The following is a 23,351-nucleotide window of genomic DNA, read 5'->3' as shown; positions in this document are numbered from 1 at the left end:
TACGGGTCTGGCACTGCCTCTGCTCCAGTCATTCTTCGTTATCCACCTCCATTCGTCCCTTCGTTCCTCGTGGCTGGTGGATTTTTCTGCTCTTGGCTTTGTTATCTTTGTTGATTTCTATCTTACTCCTCTATCTTACTCCACGGCTGTACTCTAGCTGCGTGCCCTGTCCTCTCATTATTCCATTTCTGGGGACGCGTCGGGACACATCATTCATCTCGTTTCCAAGCTGTTCTCGGCACGGAGTATACAGAGTACGGAATTCCCCCCCTCTAGTCCATGCCTCTCGTTTGTCGTGCCGCCGGAAAGCGCTGGACGTTATCGGCCTGTGATCGGGACCCTCAGCAATCATGGCGAGCTGGGATCACCACCTCACTGTCATTGCTGGCCGTGACGGTGACGACCAGAACCTCACTCCGGCAGACCAGTTTCTCAGACTGATCCAGAATCCCTTCAAGTCGGAAGTGAGTATGAATATCGCATCCTGCTCCTCCGACTTCTGAAGTTTCTCTTTTCGGAACAACACTCGAACCTCCTGCTAACACCGACTCTCCCTCTCGGCCAGTTCCAAGTCAATGCTTTCTGGGCTTCGCTCGCCACCTCCATCGGTCTCTCCGTCTTCCTTGCCCTCCTCTTCTCCCTCTTCCGGCCCCGTCATACCATTGTCTACGCGCCCAAGCTGAAACATGCCGACCAGAAGCATGCTCCCCCGCCCGTGGGTAAAGGGCTCTTCGCCTGGATCAAGCCCGTCGTCAACACGCGAGAAGAGGAGCTGGCGGACCGGATCGGTCTCGATGCCACCCTCTTCTTACGCTTCGCCCAGATGTGTCGCAACATGTTCCTCGTCCTCAGCATCATCGGCTGCGCCGTCTTGATCCCCATCAACATTAGCCAGAGCGGCGGCGCCGTCACCCAGGGCTTTTCCGCATTTGCAACCATGACCCCGATGTATGTCTCGACGGAAGCCATCTGGAGCCAGGTCATCTGCGCCTGGGCCTTCGACGCCATTGTCGTCTTCTTTCTGTGGCAGAACTATCGAGGGGTGTTGGCGTTGCGCAGACGCTACTTTCAAAGCCCGGAGTATCAGATGAGCCTCCATGCCCGGACGTTAATGGTGGGTTGTTGCAGCGGACGGATAGAGAGACCCTGCTAATTGCTATAGGTCACCGATATCCCTCCCTCTCTCCGCACTGAGGAAGCCTTGATGCGACTGACAGACGAGGTCAATCCCACCTCCTCTCTGCCTCGAGCCACCATCGGCCGCAACGTCAAGGAGCTCCCCGTCCTGATCAAGAAGCATGAGGAAGCTGTCAGAGCTCTCGAGTCCGTCCTGGCCAAGTACCTGAAGCACCCGGACCGTCTGCCCGCGAAGCGGCCCACGTTGCGTCCGCCACGAAAGCACCAAGATGACCATCCTTCTGGGAAAGTGGATGCCATTGACTACTGGACCGATCGGATCCAGCAGTTGGAGATGAAGATCAAGGATGTGCGACAGTCGGTCGACAAGCGCAACGCCATGCCCTATGGCTTCGTCAGCTGGGAGGACATCGCGCATGCCCATGCGGTCGCCTATACCGCGCGCCACAAGCATCCCCAAGGGACCACCATCCGTCTGGCCCCGCGGCCCAACGACCTGATCTGGGAGAATCTGTCTCTGTCGCCCCAGCACCGAAAATGGAGGCGGATGGTCAACGTCCTCTGGGTCACGCTGCTGACATTTGTATGGATCGCGCCCAACGCCATGATTGCCATCTTCCTGTCCGACCTGTCGAACCTGGGTCTTGTCTGGCCGGCCTTCCAGACCTCTCTCAATGCCAACAGCCGAATCTGGGCCGCCGTCCAGGGTATTGCATCTCCCGCCGTGACGTCCCTGGTCTATCTTGTCTTGCCCATCATTTTCCGCCGTCTGCTGATCCGTGCCGGCGACGTCACCAAAACCTCGCGCGAGCGCCATGTCGTCCACTACCTCTATTTCTTCTTCGTCTTCAACAACCTGATCGTCTTCTCGCTGTTTTCGGCGGCGTGGACGTTTGTCTCGGCCGTCATTGATGCGCGGAATCGCAACGAGAGCGCCTGGCGGGCCATTCAGGATGGACAGTTCTACTACAAGATGATGTCGGCTCTGTGCCAGGTGTCGCCCTTCTGGGTTACGTGGTTGCTGCAGCGGAATCTCGGGGCTGCCATCGACCTGGTCCAGGTGGTCAATCTGGCGTGGATCTGGTTTGTCAAGACGTTTATGGCCCCGACCCCGCGGCAAACCATCGAATGGACGGCTCCCCCTCCGTTCGACTATGCCAGCTATTACAATTACTTCCTCTTCTATGCGACTGTGGCGCTCTGCTTCGCCACGCTGCAGCCCATTGTCCTCCCGGTGACGGCGCTCTATTTCGGCCTGGACGTCTGGATGAAAAAGTACCTCTTGATGTACGTGTTCGTGACCAAGACGGAATCGGGTGGCCGGTTCTGGCGCATTCTCTTCAATCGGGTGTTGTTTGCCACCATCTTCTCCAACATCGTCATCGCTCTGGTCGTCAAGGCCAAGGGAACCTGGACGATGGTGTACTGTCTGGTCCCGCTGCCATTCTTGCTCTTGGGGTTCAAATTGTACTGTGCTAAGACGTTCGACCCGGACATTATATACTACAACCGCGCGAACCTGAACGATGCAGAAGCCCTCGGCGTCGGCGGGAAACCCGTCAAACGGGCCGGGGATCGGCTCAATTCACGGTTCGGTCACCCGGCGCTATACAAGCCCCTCCCGACGCCTATGGTTCATGCTCGCGCGGCAGAGGCGCTGAAGCAGATCTATCGCGGCCGGTTGGGGGCCTCTGACGCGGTGGGGGAATACTCCGACATCGCCATGCAGTCCATGTCGACGTCGCAGCCCGGGAAAGCGAATGATCAGCCACCGCTGGCTCCATTCGAGGTTGTTGCCGAGAACCAGCTCGACTTTTCGTATTTCAAGGACCGGGCTGATTTCCGCGATGAGTTCGGCGGCGGTATTTACGGCCGGCCAGAGGACCTCATCTCGGAGCGGTCCCAGACGCCCAAGGCATTCATCATGGGCAGGGACTCCCCCAGTTCGTCCCGGGCGTCCTCGCCAGCGGGCTCGGTGCGGAAACCGCTCGAGGGCTTCGACCTGGGGATGGGTTACCCGGGGTCTCGTCTCAGCGACGTCGGGGACCACCCTGCTTTCCGACCTCCTATGACTCGAGACCGCAGCCCCCCACCGTCCTTCTACCGGCATTCGAACGAGAGCGAAACTCGCCTCTTGAGCAACGCCCAGCCTCCTGCTATAGGAGGTGGTGCGCATCCCGGCACGCTCGATCGATGGCGAACGGGAGGCTACGGGCCTGTCGCGCAGGAGGACGAATCCAACATTTCGCCTCCGCAGTATGACTATTTCCGAGGCCGACGACGACAGAGATAGACATATTTTTGCTCGATCTTGTCTGATCTTGTTCATTTGATCTGTAACCTATCTATCATCTCGTTGGGTGACATATGCCATATATACATATATATAGACTTATCTATCTGTCGGATATTGGGTGGTGAGATCTTGTTATTTTTATCTGTTTTTTTCGACATGTGTTTTCGACTCGTGTTATTTCTTTTTGGGCAGATATTGGAATGGCTGGGATAGGAACAGGTCACAGGTGTTCGCGATATCATGACCATGACCAATTTTGTTGCATTTGCATTGGCGATGGTGATGGTGCTTTTTGTGATTTTTATTTCTATATATAGAAATATTATATATAGACTGATATATATATATATATCATGGGACAAGATAATTCGGCCTGGAATTGGATCTGGGTGGAATGTCTCAGTGATTTTCTTCTTTTCTCTTAATCTTTTTTTTGACCAGCCTGTTTGACCGAACTGACTGACTGCTGCTGCTGCTGCCAATGGTCATTATTACATGACTTCAATGATCATTGTGATGTTCTCTTGAGTCTTGGATAGTCAGACTGACCTGGCACATGGTATGCATGGCTCCCCATCACCCATATGATCTGAACCTACATGATCTGAAAGCTGGTAAGAATAATCAAACACTCCACATCTGCTTTATAGACTGGATACACTTTACCACCTGAGCATGGTCTTTGTTTGAAACAATGCCTGGTGCTTGCTTCTAGCACAGATCGAAATAGAGGATTATATGGATAATTATGGATTCTTGTTGCACATGCAGACAGACAGGCTTGTGAGAAATTAGTTTTTTTTTAACAGTAGCTACTTCGACTCAGGCGGTGACAACAAGAATTAAAAATTTTTTTTTGGTCAACAATGTTGTTGAAGTAATGACTAAAAAAGAGGAAGTCTTAAAGTACCTAGGTAGCTGTCACTGATCACATGCTTGATAAAGTGAGAGCAGTTCAAAGCTAAGTGGCTTTGCATCCTACCTAGGTACGGAGTACTCAGAGTAGTCTATTGTTAGTTAGGGTAGCTGGCTAGCAGGTACTAAATGCTTCTAGTAGTGAGTTCCATGACATGAATCATCCCTTTTAGAGATACAATCTGAGTGATTATCACTTTTCTATACCATCCATCAGTATTGGAGGTTGTCTTATCTATCATCTATCAGTACATGGATCGACCTAGGTACATCCAGTAATTCATGACATATATTTATTGCAATGGGATTGGCGTGGGGGAAAGAAGCTGGTGCAACATGTGAGCTGATTAATAAACTGATTAATGTAGTCAAGCTTTTTGGTGCCTCCACCGGTCGATGGATCTTAGTTGCATCGAAGTCAACTTAGGTACCGTACCTGCCTACTCCGTAAACTCCAGAAAATCCCGATAACCTAGGTAACCACGACTATCCAGAAAAGGAAGCAGCTGTCTTGACCACCTACCTGCCTCGTATTCGTAAGCAGGATGACGCCCCACTTGGACTGGAAGCACTTTCTGCTGTCAGGATCGATGAGAGATTATTATTATAATTGTTTCAAGAATATCAATTTCTCACAGATCTATGGAGTCCTGGTCAGGACCCAGGTGGAGGTACCTACCTACCTAGGTCAAAGCTCCCGTCAATCTGCATGGATGCTACCCTATCTCCCTAGGCAAGCTCCTCACTACGGATGTATGTCTCAAATCTCGATAGCCTGCGCAAAAGGTTGCAATCTAAAAAGGCTAAGATAAGGAGTGCAGGCTGAATTCTCTTCCTTCAGACAGGTCATACCGTTAGGGACGCATAGCAACTGGAAGGAATATGTGAGGAACAGAGTGCGTTTCAATTCAATTCCCCGTCCTTTTCCACCGTTGCGTACTGTAATTTGCGATAAGGCATGACTTTGTGGCCACGGCCCAGCTCGACGCCAGTCACGCTTGGATGCCACCTAAATTGAGCGCAGGCGGGGGAGCAGTGGAGCCTCCATCGAGTTCATCCAATGATTCCAACCAAATTTCCCGCGATAATGACGCAAGAATCTGGACTCCTAGATAGGAAGTTAAGAGGATTGACAGCGTGATTAACGTATGTATGATTTGATCCCTGATTTTCTTTTTAGTGGGATTACGATTCACTGAAGCCGCTGCTAACCGCAGAAGCAGGTACCGTCACCAATATCCAACTTCCCATTCGATAAGAACAATAAGAATAATATAATAATAACGTCAGCCCGCATTCGCCAGCAACGTCACCACTTACGAGAGTCCTCTGCGATAAGCCATTCTGAATTCCTATTCCCCTAAGCTTAGTCGTACTGCGCCTCGGCACAACCCACCTTCTCGTTCCGGATTAGGACGTCCCACAGGCGACCGGGGGAGCACAGGCTGGCTCGTGATTCCTCAAAGCACTAAGCAGAACAGGCTGTAATCATCGTGCCCAATTGAGACGCAGATCTTCTCTGCACGAAATCGCCTGCGGAATCACCTGCGGAATCGCCGGCATGGAGTCGTGGTGGACCGCGATAGACACGATCCGGTTTTTTAGACTTGCCATTCAATCAACCATGGCATCGCACTAGCAGAGCAGATCGTCCCCTCGGGGACCGCTCCGTGTATATAAACAGATCTTCTGTCCCGATGTCTTGTCCTCCGTCGCGCCTCTCCAGCCCATCAACCGCGTGGTCAGCGGTCTTCCATCCAAATGCTGTTTCAATCCCTCGTGACGACGGCGTTGCTCGCCTCCGGCCTGCTGGCCGACAATGTCTCTGCCCTTGGCCGCTTTGGACGCCGGGCTCGTGACCCGTACAACCTGGCCAAACGCACCCAGCGTGCTCCTCCTGCGCTGGAACAGCGCCAATCTAAGCAGAGCTTTCGTTTCTTGAACAACAACACGCAGCGTGAGTCTGAGTCATCCCGAATGTAGTAGACGAATTGACTAAGGGTTCGTCAGCCTACCTCGTGGAGAGCCTTCCCGATGTGAACTTCGACATTGGGGAGATGTACTCCGGCCTCGTCCCGATTGACCAGGGCAATAACTCGCGCGCGCTGTTCTTCATCTTCCAGCCGACCATTGGTGAACCCGTCGACGAGATCACCATCTGGTTGAACGGTGGCCCGGGCTGCAGTTCCCTCGAGGGCTTCTTCCAGGAGAACGGCCGCTTCCTCTGGCAGGCGGGCGCCTTCGCGCCCGTCGAGAACCCCTATTCGTGGGTGAACCTGACCAACATGCTCTGGGTCGATCAGCCCGTTGGAACCGGCTTCTCCATTGGCACGCCGACCGCTGTGCGTCAGGAAGAGACGGCCCAGGACTTTGTCAAGTTCTTCAAGAATTTCCAGCAGCTGTTTGGGATCAAGAACTTCAAGATCTACGTCACCGGCGAGAGCTATGCCGGACGCTATGTTCCTTACATCTCCGCCGCCTTCTTGGACCAGAACAATACGGAGTACTATGACCTGAGAGGTAGGTCTCCTACGTGCCCCGCCTGACTGTCGTCTTGCTGATCCCCGTGATATAGGCGCTCTCGTGTACGACCCCTGCATTGGTCAATTCGACTACGTGCAGGAAGAAGTGCCGGTCGTCCCATTCGTGCAGGCAAACGCCAATCTGTTCAATTTCAACGAGAGCTTCATGGCCGAGCTGGAGAGTCTTCACAAGTCGTGTGGCTACCAGGACTACATTGACAAGTATCTCACCTTCCCGGCCTCGGGAGTGCAGCCGCCCGTCTACTTCAACTACACCAGTGAAGCGTCATGCGACCTGTTCGACCTCGTCTTCAACGCGGTCTTGGACCCCAACCCGTGCTTCAACATCTACGAGGTCAACGCGAACTGCCCTATTCCGTGGGACGTTCTCGGCTTCCCCACCGAATTCGACTACACGCCGCCGGGATCGACTGTCTACTTTGACCGGGACGATGTCAAGAAAGCGCTCCATGCCCCCAACATCACCTGGTACGAATGCTCCAACCAGGCAGTCTTCGTGGGCGGTGACGGAGGCCCTGAAGGCGAAGGCGACCTGTCGGCCGATCCGATCCAGCATGTGCTCCCGCAGGTGATCGAAGCCACGAACCGCGTGCTGGTCGGCAACGGCGACTACGACATGATCATCATCACTAACGGCACGCTGCTGGCGATCCAGAACATGACCTGGAACGGCAAGCTCGGGTTCGAGCAGCAGCCCAGCACGCCGATCAACATCCAGATCCCGGATCTGGTCTACGCTGAGGAGTTCGCCCAGAGTGGCATGGCCGGATTGGACGGTCCGCAGGGCCAGATGGGCATCCAGCACTACGAGCGCGGTCTGATGTGGGTGGAAACGTTCCAGAGCGGACACATGGAGCCTGAATTCCAGCCCCGCGTGGCGTACCGCCATTTGCAGTGGCTGCTGGGGCATATCGAGACAATCTGATTGAGTACATATGCCATATATTCATTCATTCATTTATATGGGAGTAAATATAGATATATATAATGTACATGACCGCATTTTCTCTTTTCTGACCTCTCTCATTATGGCAGATGATGCTAGGTATTTCTGTAACAGTACAGCAACACTGTCATGTAGCAACTGGACCATTTTACTACTGGGAAATCAGTTGGGTCAATCTTAAAAAAGAATCGGTGATTGTATTTCTTCATGAGTACCTTTTTACAGCTCGCATCTTGTACTGTATGTAACTACCTACCTAGGTAGGTACCTAAGGTACTTACCCCACGTAACTCCGTTACAGCCGTAGGTTTTTCCTTTTCAGGATTGGCGGACTCTTCTCCCGAGCCAACCAACCTCGGCATCATCAACAACAACAATCAATCAATCAGCCAGCTCCGTGAACCTTTTCGAGACGCTGCCTGTGAAGCAATACCGCATTTCTCAGGCGCCAAGCCATGGTTGCAAAATGATATAATATACTCATCTCGACAGGCACGAATGCCAGCTAAGTTCTGACGTGGCTTTGTGCGAGGGGCTGAGCGATCAGAATACGATTCAGGAAGTAACTCAGGGGCTCCGCTCCAGGGTCGGAGCAGTCAACAGGAGCTAAGGCTCAAGGCATCTCGTCCCCTGAGGATAATCATCTTCAAAATCTGCCTCTTTTTAGACTCAGAAGCTGAAAACAAACGATGGCGTGGTATTCGCTTCTCCCTCCACACTTAACCACGTTCGAGACGTGGATTGTGAGATTCTTTGTACGTTGCGATCAAATCAACCCATCACGATCAAGTCACTGCCTTTTTTTTCTGCATCAACTTTCACTGACTATTTGAAATTGTCTAGATCCTACTTGGAATCCTCACCATCGGCCCCTGGGCCTTCCTCGTCCTCTTCGACATTGTACTGTACATCTGGCGCCTGGCCACCTATGAGATTCCCATCGTCGGGGGTCGTGCACGGGGTCGTCGACGGCCCCGCGCCCCGACCTTGACGGAACGACCGAGTGGGCGTCGACGAGCGTTCAGTTTACGGGGGGAAGAGACGGAAGCAGAAGCAGATGATCGCCCGCCGGAAGGGTTGAAAAAACGACAAGGCCAGAGGAGTCAGAGTGAGCAGTGAATGAAAATTGGGTTCTGGTCAATATTGTCGAATCTCTATCAACCTTGCTTCCGGTCTGGAGTTTATTTTTTGTCGCTGCTGTATGACGTCGAAAATATTCGGCAGCTCATTATGCCTATGTGTCGATCCACCAGCTTTCCGAGCTTCGATCTGGGTAGGCTTACTATACTGGACTCGTTCTGTGACACGAGGTCTAAATTCTGCATCTGATGATGCAATTCGACACTTGTTCGAAACAAGACAATGGCCCGTGACAGCCATTTGTCCAACTGCTGTGAGGACAGCAGATATCCTTGACGAAAACAACAATAATAATATAGACATACCTGAACTTCATCTGGTCATTGTCCTGGGATAGACGGATAAACCGACAGGCAGCCATATCCGCAAGCTGAGAGACCTGGCTGAGCGGCCCATGCTGGTGATTATCTTACAGAATCGCCGACAGATACGATGCGACTCTGATTCTGCATTTGCATTTGACCTGACGATGCAGATTAGTCAATCGGTCTGATGATCTGTACATGATGCACTAGATGTACTGTACATAAGTATCTTCTTATCTATAGTTGATATTATCTCCAGGTTAGTAGAGGAGTAATGTAATTATGTATGTACATACATACATACATACAGTGCACTGCGAAAAGTTTGAAACTATTATTACCTGTTTTTCTGCACCCAACTAACCCAATAATGCCTGACGCTTTTCTTATGATTTCTCCACAGCCATAATATGTGTGGGCTTATATAAAAGCTAACGTTATATAGGGGAAAAAATCGATTTTCCATATCATATTATATTATAAAAATCAAACCCTATGTAATATCCAGTATAATACTAAGTATCAGCTATACTGTTATACAAAGCTACTAACCTCTTCTTCTAATCAACTTTATTAGTTATAATATCTTTACAAATAATATAAAGCCACTTTAAAGTTTTCTATATTCACACCTGCTACCAAAAGACTAATAATCTAACCCCTAAGATAAGGAGATAACTCAGTATTAGACTCCCTATTGCCTGATGTAGGCTTTAAAAGGGGTTCATGGCATAGCAAAAAAGTAGTCATAGAAAGAAGGTCAGAAATGTTTAATGTAGGAAACATGAGCACATTTTGGTTTCAGTTCTTTCATTTGCACAGGACTGTACATACATACATACCTACGTACTCTGTATGTGTTGACTCGGCGTTCAGGAGCGTTCATTATTCCTTCCTTCCTTCTCACAAACGAACTTAGACGAAACTCCTACCTACGTCCTTATGCTACCTACTTCTACCTTACTTCTCCTCACTGCTTTGACTGTCCTCTCTCTGTGATTCACCTCAAGAATCACTGGAAGTCTTAACAGCCAGGCATACTTAAAACACGTTGGAAGCCATAGTTTCATCGCGAAAGACTTTCAACCGGGCTTGGAGAGACTCCATCTGTTTCAGCAGCTTTGTGGCTCACCGTCCAGCTACGCTTCCCTTCTACTTCTCTTAGCCAAATTTCCTTCCTCGTCCGATAACAACTCATCCGATATGTCGCCTTCGCTGCTTGATCTCCCAGCTGAACTCCGCTTGATGATTTTCGAGTTCCTGTTTCTCTCTATAACAGTCCGGATCGGCTTTGAGCGGAACACACCGTCAACTCATACTAGCATTCTCTCAACATGTCGTCTCATCAACAATGAAGCAGCACCGCTCCTTGCAAAGAACATCGTCCTCCACTTCGGGTCTACAGCGGCGATGCTTGACGTGCTGACGACTCTTCCCTTACCGCTGATATCCCAGCTCCGCCGCCTGCGCGTCAAAGCCTTTCCAGTGCCGCTTCGCTTGCGCGGGGTATTATGCCCGACGTTCTACCTGCACGAAGTGCTTCCCATTCTCTCAAATCTTAGGCTCGACCTCTTGGTCGTGGAAGACTGCTACCATGACCCAGGCGTGAATCATGACATCGCCGACGTCGCAACCTGCTTCGAGATCCACGGCCTGATCAATACAAATGGCTGGAAAGAACTGCACTTCGTCTCGCCTACGACCGAGTTCATAGTTTCCCGGACATGCTATGACCTTTGCGATCAGCACCACGTCCGGCAACTTCAGGGTTGGGACGCACTCCTCAAGGCACGCGATGGACAGGATTCTGGTGCTAGCGTGAAAATGTATGTCGCCAAGCAGCCAGGCGTGCAGGGGGCGACTGCACGGCCTGAAACGAGAGAGGAATTCAACGTTGTGTCTCTTATTTCGAACCTGCCCGACGGCAGTGACACGAGGGAAGTTCTCGTCGTAGCAAAGCGGGGTGATAAGGCCGACTTCGCTGTCGATAGATCTAATAGTCGCCTCCGAAGGGCCCTAGGCAAGAGGACATGGCAGAAAGTGAGGGAGAAGGGGCTTTACATCAACCCAGAGAGTGATCCATGTTCTTATTTGTTGTGAATAGGAGATGGCTGGTCAAAGGGCGAGTTCGAGGTCATTCCCAAGGGAACTACAAGCACTGGAGAAACCACGAGAGTTGCCAGTGATGGATGATATCTACAGGCTGTTTAAAGATGACAGTGCAAGGACGGTTGGGGAGGGCGACGAGTAGTAGAAAGCAGGATTTAGCACCGGCACAATGTGAGGACAGAGACTTTTCTTTATTCCACGATTATCTTGCAACCAGTGTATATAAAATTCAACTTGACATCAAGATGAAATGGTCTGGCCACTGGTGCAGTTTGACCTCTCCTCACCCTAGACCTGGGACAACTACCAATACAGCTTCACCTAGCATTCATCTTTCTCCTGCTGACCTGACGAGAAAGGATTATGAAGTAAGAACTCGGCTGCCCCTGCCGGGTATTATGTGTTATCGTGGGTGTTGTCGGAAGTTCCCCGAACAGATAGACCGTCTCTACTGATATAATATGATATGATATGGTATTCCTTGGCTTGGATATGAACCACATCTGCGGGATTAAATGCAGAGATGGATCGAAGACAAATCCCTGATAGAAATCCCCAGATCTGCCAGTCTAACCGTACCAGGAAGGCCATTGTCATCCCCCAAGTGGACCGTCTCGATACCGCTGATAAGCATATACAATCCGAATCCATTACAAATTGTTGGTGTGGATCAAGGCAGTCCGGACAGAGAAGTCATATAAGATGGTATTTCCAACTGGCCAAGTCGTTTTCAACATGCACGGCATATCCTCATCTTTATCACTTCTGCAACATGGAGTTGAAAGAACCGGTCGATTCGAAGCCAGCCTCTCCGGCCACCTACGACAACGGCGATGAGGCGCTCAAGTTTCTCGCCCGAGAGCAGCAGGCTGGCGTGGTGATGGACATCACCGAGACGAGAGCGCTGCGGTGGCGGATCGATCTCCGGATCATGCCCATCCTCATAACCATCTACTTCCTGCAGTACCTCGACAAGACCCTGCTCAAGTATGCCGCCGTCATGGGCATCAAGGAGTCCCTGCTGGGAAACGAGTACAACAATCTCGGCACCATCTTCTACGTTGGATACCTGGTCGCGGAGCCTGTTACCGCATACCTCATGCAACGCTGGCCCATTGGCAAGTATTTAGGAGTCAATGTGGCCTGCTGGGGCGTTCTCATGGCCTGCCACGCTGCGTGTCGCAGCTATGCCTCCCTGATGGTTGTGCGAGTCCTCCTCGGCGTGTTTGAGGCGTCTGTGGCGCCGTCTCTTGTCCTCATCACGGGCATGTGGTGGACAAAACCCGAACAATCGCGTCGGACTGGGCTGTGGTATATGCAGATCGGCGTGGCGCAGATTGTGGGAGCAGGTATTTCATATGGCTTTCAGCGGGTCCACTCGGAGAAGTTGGCGAATTGGCAGATTCTGTTTTTGTTCATGGTACGTTTGCTGCGACATGGAAAAATCTACTGACCTAACAAGCAGTAAGGGATGTTTCACCGCTCTAGTCGGCATTCTCGCCATCTTCATCCTCCCAGACAACCCCATGAGCGCCCGCTTCCTCAACGAACAGGAGAAGATCGCCGCCATCGAGCACGTGCGGATCAACCAGACCGGCATCGAGAACAAACAGTTCAAGCCGTACCAGGTCGTGGAGCTGCTGTTCAGGGACAAGGAGACGTGGCCCTTGTTTTTCATCACCCTCCTCGCCATGATCGACAATGGCGCCGTGTCCAATTTCTCCAGCATTATCATTGCGACGTTTGGGTTCTCGACGGGAAGAACGACTATCGTTCAGATGCCTTCGGGGGCGGTCTCGATTGTGGCTACTTTTGCGGCGACATATCTTGTTGGGGTGATTGGGCAGCGGTCGTATATCATTGCTGTGATTACTCTTCCTAGTATACTGAGGGCGGGGTTGCTGTTGGGTATGCCTTTTCCTTTTTCTTTCTTTTCATCATCATGATCATCTTTTTCTTTGGTCGTCTTCTATTTTCTTTTTTCAAGACTAATGAAATCCTGTCTCCAGGCCTACCCAACTCCCACAAAATCGGCAAGCTCTTCGGCGTCTATCTCCTCAACTCCTGCCCCGCAATGCTCCCCATCATCTACAGCTGGAACTCCGCCAACACGAGCGGCTACACCAAGCGTGCGATGCGCAACGCCCTGACCCTGATGGCGTTCTGCGTAGGTAATCTATCGGACCGCAGATGTTCCAGGCCAGCGACGCGCCGGACTACAACCCGGCAAAGATTGCTCTTATCGTGACGATGTCGGCGGTGGTTGTCCTTGCCATTGTCTTGCGGCGGCTTATGATGTGGGAGAATGGGAAGAGAGATCAGGAAGAAGAGGTAGAGAGGTCGCAGGCGGCTGCTGATGTTGAAAATCTTGGGTTTTGGATTTGACGGATATTGAAAATCGGCAGTTTCGATATGTTTATTAGAGCTGAAATCTAGTGTATCAGAAATTCGTCGTTATGCTGTCATTATTCTCACAGACCAGGATTCGAAATTTAGTATCATGAGTATGTATGTATGTACATAATATACAAAGTAATGGTCCGAATGGAGATGAGACGAGTTGCTTGTTGATTTAGGTAGGTAGGTTGACACCCTCGCATCGCCCTTCCCAGTTGGGATAAGCGTATCTACTCTGTAAGATAAGGGCCAACCCCGGAATCGGGGTTGCGCTAGACCAAACTGGGATTAGACCCGCCAGCTTTATCCCATCTTTATCTAAGTGCGAGATTACCGATTAAATATTCCCTTCATCGTTCTCATCGTTCATCCTCCTCTTGCGGGGTAATGATAATATGCCTGACTGACGGAGACGATAAATAATACTGGAAGAAGGAAGGAATAAATATACTTGTGCGGATTATTTCTTTCTAGACTGGACTGCCTGTCAGTCAGTCAGTCTGTGAGCGAGGACAATAGACCATCCATCCATCAATCCATGTCGCCGCGCTTCGATTGATTAATTTTTCATCTATTTACCTATTTACCTACCTAGGTATCTGTCTGATCAATACTAATCCGTCAGTACATACATACATCGGTATACACACGCACAGAAATACGCAATACGCAATACGCACATCGACAAACGAAGGCCGACTGGACTGGACCGGATCTGACACTCTCCTGGGGAAATCGATAATCAACCAGTCATTGATTGAACTATCAAGGCCAGAAGCAAAGCAAAGCAGAGGCAGAGACAGTTGCCATCTCGTGTCCCGAGACTCATTCAGCATGGCGTCATCATCGCCATCCGGCATCGACACCGACACATCACCCTTATCGCTATCATTGTCATGGCTCCAAGAGACGGTTGACATCCTCCGGACGAAACTGGCGGCCATGGACCAGCAGCAGGTCTTCTTTTCGTTGGCCATGTTGGTTGTCTTGCTGGTGCAGGTTTTTTGGAAGGCTGTACGTTTGTTTCCTCTGACCCTAACCATAACTCTTGCTATTGTTTTTTTCATCTTCCCTTTTTTTTTTCAGCATTCTTTCTTATTGTTATTGTTGATCTTATGTTTATGGATGAGTTAGTTTCTTTCCAGACCGGAAAAGGGCATTGTACGTGGTAGCGAGGATGGTGTGGTTATGGTTTTTTTTTTTGAATTTGGGGTTGAATTGATTGTTTTGATTGATTATTGCGACGTTGTTGATGCGCCTTTTCCTGGTTTCCTAGTTTCTATTTCTATTGGGGTGTGTGAGTCAGGTTTGGACTGCAGTACTGTATATTGTATATTCCTTTGTGATGCGGCCTGCAGAGCTCCTTTTTTTTTTCTTTTTCATTCCATGATTTTGTATTCCCATGCTAACAAATCCCGCAGAAACAAGCCCGAAATGTCACCAAGACTCGCACTCTCGAAGCACCGGGTTTCCCTCCAATTGAGCCTCTCAAAAACTTCGATTGGAAGACCACGGAGCCGCTCAAGTTCCGGCCGTTCAAGCCAAAGTATCATCTTACGATGGGTATGTTGACCCTTTTTTATTCAGATTGTTGATATACTGCACTATACGATGTGGACTCAGCTAAGAAGATAGCCCTCGAAACGCTCAATCCCAGCGAGCTCATTCCCATGGACAAAACATACAAAGACCGTCTTGCCTACCGCCGCTCCCTCCTCAAGGAGTACCACGACACCGTCGTGGCTGTGAACGATGACTCCGATCCTCGGATCCGCGCCGCGGTCAAGGAACTGTACACTTTCCTCATGGGCACGTACTTGCCCGGCCGGTATCCGACCATGTTCCGACTGCACCACACAGCGTTCGAGACTGGCAAAGCGGTGATGCTCGAAAATCTCGTCACGGAGGAGATCTACCCTGCGGAAGTGACCCCGCAGACCAGTACCATCCGGGCCCTGGAGACGCTGCTCAAGACGATCGACGAGGACTTTTTGATCCTGCTTCCGGAGGAACCCAAGACCAAAAACAGCAAGAATAAATCTAAACCCTCAGAAGAAAAAGAAGCTGCTGACGGCAACGTCAAGTACATCCTCCAAGCCTTCTCAACCTGCTACCCAGCAGGCTTCAACCCACGAAAGAAACTGGGCAAGCGCCTGGCGGAAATCCACGCGCCCGTGCCGGGTTATGCCGACAAGCTGGAGAAGAGCATGGACCGGTTTTTCGAGAAGCTTGAGGTCGGTCGGTACGTGAAGCGCGTCAACTGGAGTATCACGACGGACGCGGAGCTCTTTTCTGCTTTTGGCGGGTTGCATAGTGAGGAGGGGGAGAAGATGGATGCTATCAAGCCGGGGGAGTTGAATGTCGATACGGTGAGTCCAGAATCCGCCCATCCATTCGTATATATACACACTGGCACACAAGAGAGAAAAACAACTAATACGACTTGTCAATAATGGTAGACCTTCCTCCGCTGCGAGCGCCAAACCCTCCACCGCCTCCCGTGCTCCAAAGCCCTCGTCTTCGCCTTCCACACCTACACCTATCCGATCAGGGAGATCAAGGAGGAAGGGCTAGGCGAGGACCTTGCCACGGCGATCGACGGGTTGAAAGAAGGCAGTACGCCGCAGATCCATTTCTATAAACGGGGCCCTGTTTGGGGGGAGGCTGTGAAGGCGTTTTTGAGGAGCTGATTTTTCGCAGTACGTAAGTAGGTAAATAGATGAATGAATAGAGAGGTAGATAGATGGGGGTGTAGACGAATTGGATTGGGATTCTGCTGCTACTTACTTACACTTACTTGGGTACTGACTGCTATGTAGCAGCCGCTAGCTAAGCTCAGTCTTAAGTGACTAGGTAAAGTAACTACCTAGGTAGTGTATATATGTAATGTACGTACATATAGATTGATATTGTATGTTTAGTTAGATATGGACCAGTTATCGACTTACGCGCTGAGCTGAATAGACGATGATGAGAGAGAGCCCTGATTCGTCTCTTTTTTTAGGTCCTCGTCTCTTGTTGTTGTCGACTGCTGAGTCTGTCTGAAGTTAGGGTCAACTTTCATCACTGTATTTGATTTGCATACATATCACATCACATCATAACGTAATACAACAAGTGGATATCTACTATCTCTTTATCTTTATTATTTTTTCTTTTTCTTTATTTTCTCTTGTGTCATCTACTGCAACCTCTCCACCACCTTAATCAGATCAGCCGTCACCCCCATCGCAGTAACATCACCACCCGCACCCGCTCCCTGGATGATAAGCGGGTTGCTGCCGTACCGCTTCGTGTAGAAGCTGATGATATTGTCGCTGCCCTTCAGCCCCGCAATCGCACTGTCCTTGTCGAACTGCTGCAGTCCAACCTTCACCTCCTTCTTGCCCACGTCCACGCTACCCACGTACCGCACCACTTTGCCGGCCTTCTCCGCCTGCTCCTTCAGCGCGGCCATCTGCCCGTCAAACTCCGGCAGGCGCGCCATGAACTCGTTGATCCCCTCCGGTGTTGCGGGCAGCGAGGCCAACTCCGCCGGGATCAGCGACTCGACCGGGAACGAGTCCGGGCTCTGCACCTCCAGCCCCGCGATCCGCGCTAGGATCGTCAGCTTGCGCGCGACGTCCATACCATTCAGGTCATCGCGGGGATCCGGCTCCGTGTAGCCCAGCTGCTTGGCCTGGGCAACGACTTCACTCCATTTCGCGGATGAGGCGCCAGACACAGGGGCAAACGTGTTGAAGAGGAACGATAGCGTGCCGGAGAAGACGCCCTCGATGCGCGTGACCTGGTCGCCCGTAGCGACGAGGTCGCGCAGCGTCGAGATCACAGGCAGACCGGCGCCGACGGTGCTTTCGTGGTAGACGAGGGCCTTGCCTTCCGCGGCAGCGGCGAAGATGTCCTTCCACAGCGACAGGTCAGATGAAAAGGCCTTCTTGTTCGGCGTGACGATCGAGATGCCGGCGCGCAGGAACAGCGGGTATGCGCTGGCCAGCGCGGGGTCGGAGGTGTTGTCGACTAGGATGGAGCGGCCGGGGGCAGCCGAGAGATACGAGACGATCTCTGGGGGGGACAGAGCGCCGGATATCGTCAGTGAGGGCGTCGCGGCCGCCGTCTGCCAGTCTGCTGCGGGGATGGCGGGCGAGTATGCTGGGGTGGGAGAGGTCAGGGTCTGACAGGAGCGCGCCAGCAGGACGAGAGAGGGGGCATTGGGCAGGCGAGCGAGTTGGTTGAGGAAGGCAGTTCCAACGCCGCCGACGCCTGAGAATAGTCAACAGAATCATTCATTCATCATTGGAGAAGCAGCAGAAGACAGCCAGCTTACCAATGACGCCGAGATAGATCTGTTTGGAGGACATTGTGTCAGCGGGGCGAGTAGAATGAGGGGTATATCAAGATGGACGGATTCTATCCGCAATTGAGACTTGGATAGAATGGTAGAATCTCGATTGAGACAAGGCAATGTCTTTGCAATTCCCAGAATTTCTCAGAGACAAAGAATGACGAGAACAGGTTGAGTGTTGTCTCTGGGGCTGTTTGCGGGGCAGAATTAAATAAATCACGACAGAAATTAGTCACTTTGATAAGTTAATCAAATTAATTAGTTCGGATCTGCTGCAATCATCGGAGCTGGCCCGCCCCGCCGACTGGCCGGATCAACTTGATTGGTCCAAGCTCCGCGAAGAGACCTTAAGCTGTACTCCGTACGTTTGCTTGACAATACGGCCGACACAAGATATCCATATATTCATTCCACAATCAACAGTCCAAATCACATATCATCTGCTCATATCATGACAGAATTACTACAATACTAACTACGGCCCTATCTATAATCTTACTCCATCATGCCCGCCAAACCGCCTCCCTCGTCAGCCTCCCTCTACGGCATCCAGCGCCCCAAAAACACCGTCTCGCAAAAAGACCTGACCTCATCATCCACCCTCGCCTTCACCACCCATCTCTCTTCCTTGATCTCCAAAGAAGCCTCGTCTGCTGCCGGCGGAACTGAAGGATCCTCAACCATCCGCGGACGCGCTCGCCCCTCCAAAGCATCTTCCAAAGACGACATCTTCTCGATCCACAACAAGGGCGCAAGGAAGCGAGCGGCAGCGGATGAAGAAGGCGATAGTCCTGCATTACAGCAAGTCCACCAGCGGACGGAGGATATCGGCGGCCATGTAGATGCGGCGACGCTGCATCGCTCAAAGCGCCGGATGGAGGAGAAGGCGCGTCTGTACGAGGATCTGCAGAAGGGGTATCATCTTGCGGAGGACAGCAGTGATGAGGGCGACGACTACGCGGCAAGAATGCGACGGAAGGAGAGGAACGCCCTCGTCGATTTCGATCGCAAGTGGGCCGAGGAAGAAGCTGCGAAGAGGGAGCGCGGAGAAGACTCGGATGAAGCAGAAGACGATGAGGATGCTGATGAGACCGGATCGCTAGTCGAGTATGAAGACGAGTTTGGCCGCACACGGAAGGGCACGAGGGCTGAAGCCGCACGCGCCGCGCAGCTCAGGGGGCAACAACAACGGCAGCAGGGTGAAGAGGTTCATGACAGATCCCGTCCCGCGCGACCCGCAAACCTCATCTACGGCGAGACGATCCAGACAGAGGCATTCAACCCCGACGCAGCCGTGGCGGCGAAGATGTCGTACCTCGCCTCGCACCGAGACCGATCACCGACGCCACCGGAAGAGACACACTACGACGCCGACGCGGAGGTGCGGACTCGCGGCACGGCCTTCTATGTCTTTTCGCGGGACGAAAAGCAGCGAGAGAAGGAGATGGAGGAGCTCCTGAACGCGCGGAAGGAGACGGAGCGGGAGCGGGAGGCGCGCAGCGAGCGGAAAGCCGAGCGCGAGCGACTGAAAGAGGAGCGTCGAAAAAAGATCCAGGAGCTGCGGGGGAAGCGCCAGGCGGAGAGATTCCTCGAGGGGCTGGGTCAGGATCTGGCGAAAACATAGCACGGGGACTATTCCAGCTGTTTCCCTGTGTCGATTTACAGCGTGCTTCGTTGGTGTGTGTTCGTTCAGTTAGAGAAACCAACCTGCAGGACAGTGTATGTATGTGTATGTATATGTGAACAATCATGATACCCTCTACAGCTCATGAATTATGGCAAGACTTGTGAAATAGAAGGATATGATATACAAAAGCTCTTATTATCCAACCTTGATATCAATACTGCACTGCGTTTCAAGCTCAACTTGTTGTAGTTAAACATTTAATGAGCATGCTGCATACTAAAAGGGAGAAAAAAAAACCAACAACCCGAAATCAATAACTCGCGCAAGTCAAAAGAGCAATATGGGTATTTGAATCGAGACGAAACAGACCAAGACGAACCAAAAGTAAACAAAATTCAAGAGAAAAAAATTCAAGAAAAGAAAAAAAAAGTACAGTACAAAATAGATCGTTCCAAAATCGCTCAAAAAACGCTCCACGTGGAAGGATGAAGAGAGAAAAAGGGCAAGGGCAAGCTGATTCTTGTACCAAGACAGACCAGATAGTGAGAAATCAATCAATCGTAACGTGACCAACATCAAGGGTGAGACGGGCTTCAAATTGCCAAAAGAAAAAAGAGAGAGAAATTTTTTTAAAAAAAAAAAGAAAGAAAGGAAAAAAAAGAAAGAAAAATCAAACATTTTGCGCTCGCGCGGCCGTCAAGGTCATCACATCTCAGTCGTCAATTCATCGAATCATCAGATCTCATGAAAAAAAAAGAATTAAACGAGGTATTTCATAATGTCATCATAAGACTCGTAATGTCGTGAATTCATTCATCATCAACTGGTCGTTTCTGGTTTTTTGCCTCAACAGTAGTAGTAGATAGAGGGGGTTTAGTTAGGAGAAGAGGCCGTTCAGCGTCTCCCTCCCCAATATAATGAGCAGAGTCTGCTCAGTATATATATAGTGGAAGACGCCTTTCTGTCGAGTCCAGTCAAGTTGTTTATTCGTTGCGGAAGAGAAGAAAATGATCTGTGGAAGTAGAAGATATGAGTAGTAGGAGGTATGTTTTTAACCGGTGGCGAGTTCATCGACGGTTTCGACGAAATCGTCGGCGTCTGCGACATCATCAACATCATTCGTCCGTTAGCAAAGATAGCTCGAGAACGATAATGATATTGTGGCCGGTGCAGCAACACTCCTGCATAGGCATGACTCACCCGAACGACTGGTAAACTTGAGGATATACTCCCCCCGAGGCGATCGTGGAGGCGAATATTCGGCACAGAAAACAATGCGACGCAACTCCCGCACGTAGAAAATCTTGGGACCGGCACGGCGAAGCCATGCTGGTGAGCTGATTTGGTGCGTGATGAAGGCCGTCCAGACAGGGGCTCTAAAGCCGACAGATCAGCTTTAATAATGCGTCATCTGGGTCATCTGCAACTCACCTCTTCCTCTCGCCCTCATAGACAGAGGCCTGTAATCGTACGGCCCCGGAACCGTGGTCTCTGTAAATGCGGAGCGCATGGAGATAGCGGCCGTCGAGGATAAGACTGTAGATATGCACCGTCGGCATGAATACGTATACACTCGACAAGACAGGATAATCACGTACCCACCAAACATCTCCTCCTCATCTTCCAGTTCGTAATCCCGAATTTCTTCGACCGGTTTGTGGGAATCCTGAGATCGAAGGGCGAGGAACGTGCAGAAGAACGTCACCATTTCTAGTCACATCAGTCCGTAAGCTAAGACAGACCAACATACATACAACGGGGCCGTCCTTACTTTCAATAGTGTAGAATTTCAGATTGAGCCATGGAACCAGCTCCATCCCAGCCCGACGCCTTCGACACAGCTGCAGGCAGGAGCCCACGCGCTCCACCTCCAGCATGTTGAGCGGAAGACAAAAGTACTCACTGGCCCGGCTGGTGCGGCGGACTTTACACACGATGCGTGCCCGGTGGTCATCCTCTCTGACGTAGAAGTAGACCGAGAGATTCGACTCGTCCTCGAAGGGCCTGTAATATTGTTAGACACAACACGGAAGATGCCGACTGTGTGAACCTACAAGTACAGCACTTCATCAAAGCCCTCGTCAAAGAGCCATTGCTTGATATCAGGCGTCGGCTTGCCGAAACATTTGGAGCTGCACATGTTTAAGTGGGTGATTCCTTCATGTATTGCCAGCGAATGCTTCCTCGCTTGGTACTTACCCCTCCCCACTATACGGTATCCGCGTAACAGAGTTATCATCCGAGAACACGTTTCTCGCCCAGTGATCATTCAAGACAGCCGAAGAAAGATTGGACCGTGTTGCGGTGGAATTGGACGTTGTTGGTGAGCCTGGCACATCAGGGACAGACGGGGGCACGTCTTGGGACGAGGTAGGAGACAACGGGGCCATGGAATCCAATAGAGGAGACTGGGACGATCGCAGACGCGGTCGTGCTCGTTCGTAGGATCGACGTTTTCCCGGGCCACGACTCCCAACGGGGCCTGCAGGTTCAGCGATACTGCTTCCAGACCAGTCGGGCTCTTCCAGTGACAGAGCGGCCAGCTGCGCCGCGAAACGGCCATCTTGCTCGGTCAGGAGTGTGGTTATACTGCCACGAAGGTCTGCCATGAAGGGGACGTCGGGATATTTACTGTTCAGCGCAAGTCAGTATTTGCTGATAGAGAGATGGGTAGTATGTACTTTTGCATCAGATCCTCCAATTCCTTAAGGAACATCTTATACTTCCTCAACCGCCGGCCGAGAGAGTGACCGCCCTCCTCCTCGAAGAAAGAGCACAAGTCGACCCATGTGCGCTTGTACGAGGCCCTGCTGATAGGACCCCTGGAGTCGAGATGGCCAAAGGCATCGTAGATCTTGTCGAGTGTATAGTGCAGGCTGGACCGGACCAGTTCCAGATCTGGCTTGACAACTGAGAGATTTTGACGATATGGGCGCGAGACGGCGAGCTCGTCCAAACTGGTCAGCGTTGCGCTGATGGCGTAGAGGTCGGAGATCAGGCTCGTGAGCTCTGCAGTATGCTCGGGCAGCGGGTCACGGAACTGCCTAAAGCCGGCAGCGATATTCTCTGCGAACTCGGCCGTCGTGCGCAAGTCCATACTTGCGGTCGCGATGTCAAGCCATCTGGCGCATGCGGGGTAGAAGATAGAGACCAGAAAAGTGGCGCTTTCATGAATGCTCTCAAAGCGCTAGTAGAAGAACAGATTGCAGAAGCGATCGGATCAAAGCGAGATCTGAGAAGTCATGCTGTTTCCGGACAGCACAGTGGGAAGTGCCGGAAAGAGGGTATAGAACTACTATAAGCACAACGAGGAATTCCACCCAATTACTCCATGATAGTTCCGTTGGCAATAAGAATTGTGGGTATGGCCAGTGCAACTAAGTGAGCGTCTAACTGTCTAACTACTCAGTGATTTGCTTGAGGCTCTATCAAAGCTGCGACATGGAAAAGAAAAGTAGGGTGAAGAATGATGATAGATGATAGCAACTGTTTTAGCGTGTTGACGTGTTCATCCTGTTGAGGACACATCAATCCAATAGGAACTGCTCTGGCGCAAATACCAGCAAATATGAATCCAGGGAGAAGCCTTCTGCT

The 23,351-nt window shown here is 51.1% G+C and overlaps 11 protein-coding genes across 11 annotated transcripts; 8 read left to right on the top strand and 3 right to left on the bottom strand.

The window, feature by feature from the left end:
- Positions 1-350: 350 nt before the first annotated feature.
- Positions 351-3,430, top strand: VTN77DRAFT_1861 (uncharacterized protein; the record flags this gene model as incomplete). The annotated part of the gene is made up of 3 exons (XM_069417639.1): positions 351-464; positions 566-1,114; positions 1,163-3,430. 3 exons carry the CDS (start codon positions 351-353, stop codon positions 3,428-3,430), a joined length of 2,931 nt encoding a protein of 976 aa, XP_069279647.1.
- A 2,679-nt stretch (positions 3,431-6,109) lies between these two features.
- On the top strand, positions 6,110-7,816 carry VTN77DRAFT_1860 (uncharacterized protein; the record flags this gene model as incomplete). Its single annotated transcript, XM_069417638.1, has 3 exons — positions 6,110-6,305; positions 6,359-6,868; positions 6,924-7,816. 3 exons carry the CDS (start codon positions 6,110-6,112, stop codon positions 7,814-7,816), a joined length of 1,599 nt encoding a protein of 532 aa, XP_069279646.1.
- Positions 7,817-8,526: 710 nt separating this feature from the next.
- On the top strand, positions 8,527-8,956 carry VTN77DRAFT_1859 (uncharacterized protein; the record flags this gene model as incomplete). Its single annotated transcript, XM_069417636.1, has 2 exons — positions 8,527-8,592; positions 8,681-8,956. The coding sequence occupies 2 exons, from the start codon at positions 8,527-8,529 to the stop codon at positions 8,954-8,956; spliced, it is 342 nt and encodes a 113-aa protein (XP_069279645.1).
- Positions 8,957-10,485: 1,529 nt separating this feature from the next.
- On the top strand, positions 10,486-11,382 carry VTN77DRAFT_1858 (uncharacterized protein; the record flags this gene model as incomplete). The annotated part of the gene is made up of 1 exon (XM_069417635.1): positions 10,486-11,382. One exon carries the CDS (start codon positions 10,486-10,488, stop codon positions 11,380-11,382), a length of 897 nt encoding a protein of 298 aa, XP_069279644.1.
- Positions 11,383-11,914: 532 nt separating this feature from the next.
- VTN77DRAFT_1857 (uncharacterized protein) lies at positions 11,915-12,844 on the top strand (the record flags this gene model as incomplete). Its single annotated transcript, XM_069417634.1, has 1 exon — positions 11,915-12,844. The coding sequence occupies one exon, from the start codon at positions 11,915-11,917 to the stop codon at positions 12,842-12,844; it is 930 nt and encodes a 309-aa protein (XP_069279643.1).
- Positions 12,845-12,917: 73 nt separating this feature from the next.
- On the top strand, positions 12,918-13,337 carry VTN77DRAFT_1856 (uncharacterized protein; the record flags this gene model as incomplete). The annotated part of the gene is made up of 1 exon (XM_069417633.1): positions 12,918-13,337. One exon carries the CDS (start codon positions 12,918-12,920, stop codon positions 13,335-13,337), a length of 420 nt encoding a protein of 139 aa, XP_069279642.1.
- Positions 13,338-14,622: 1,285 nt separating this feature from the next.
- On the top strand, positions 14,623-16,478 carry VTN77DRAFT_1855 (uncharacterized protein; the record flags this gene model as incomplete). Its single annotated transcript, XM_069417632.1, has 4 exons — positions 14,623-14,802; positions 15,210-15,351; positions 15,424-16,157; positions 16,248-16,478. The coding sequence occupies 4 exons, from the start codon at positions 14,623-14,625 to the stop codon at positions 16,476-16,478; spliced, it is 1,287 nt and encodes a 428-aa protein (XP_069279641.1).
- Positions 16,479-16,969: 491 nt separating this feature from the next.
- On the bottom strand, positions 16,970-18,146 carry VTN77DRAFT_1854 (uncharacterized protein; the record flags this gene model as incomplete). Its single annotated transcript, XM_069417631.1, has 2 exons — positions 16,970-18,048; positions 18,113-18,146. 2 exons carry the CDS (start codon positions 18,144-18,146, stop codon positions 16,970-16,972), a joined length of 1,113 nt encoding a protein of 370 aa, XP_069279640.1.
- A 489-nt stretch (positions 18,147-18,635) lies between these two features.
- On the top strand, positions 18,636-19,754 carry VTN77DRAFT_1853 (uncharacterized protein; the record flags this gene model as incomplete). The annotated part of the gene is made up of 1 exon (XM_069417630.1): positions 18,636-19,754. One exon carries the CDS (start codon positions 18,636-18,638, stop codon positions 19,752-19,754), a length of 1,119 nt encoding a protein of 372 aa, XP_069279639.1.
- An 897-nt stretch (positions 19,755-20,651) lies between these two features.
- Positions 20,652-21,897, bottom strand: VTN77DRAFT_1852 (uncharacterized protein; the record flags this gene model as incomplete). Its single annotated transcript, XM_069417629.1, has 4 exons — positions 20,652-21,133; positions 21,189-21,467; positions 21,529-21,761; positions 21,812-21,897. 4 exons carry the CDS (start codon positions 21,895-21,897, stop codon positions 20,652-20,654), a joined length of 1,080 nt encoding a protein of 359 aa, XP_069279638.1.
- A 55-nt stretch (positions 21,898-21,952) lies between these two features.
- Positions 21,953-22,854, bottom strand: VTN77DRAFT_1851 (uncharacterized protein; the record flags this gene model as incomplete). The annotated part of the gene is made up of 2 exons (XM_069417628.1): positions 21,953-22,388; positions 22,439-22,854. The coding sequence occupies 2 exons, from the start codon at positions 22,852-22,854 to the stop codon at positions 21,953-21,955; spliced, it is 852 nt and encodes a 283-aa protein (XP_069279637.1).
- Between the last annotated feature and the right edge of the window lie 497 nt (positions 22,855-23,351).

Source organism: Rasamsonia byssochlamydoides (assembly GCF_041956645.1).
Source record: "Rasamsonia byssochlamydoides strain NRRL 3658 unplaced genomic scaffold VTN77scaffold_15, whole genome shotgun sequence".
Lineage (NCBI taxonomy): Eukaryota > Fungi > Ascomycota > Eurotiomycetes > Eurotiales > Trichocomaceae > Rasamsonia > Rasamsonia byssochlamydoides.
Note: the sequence above shows the minus strand (reverse complement) of the source record. Positions and strands in the feature narration are given on the sequence as shown.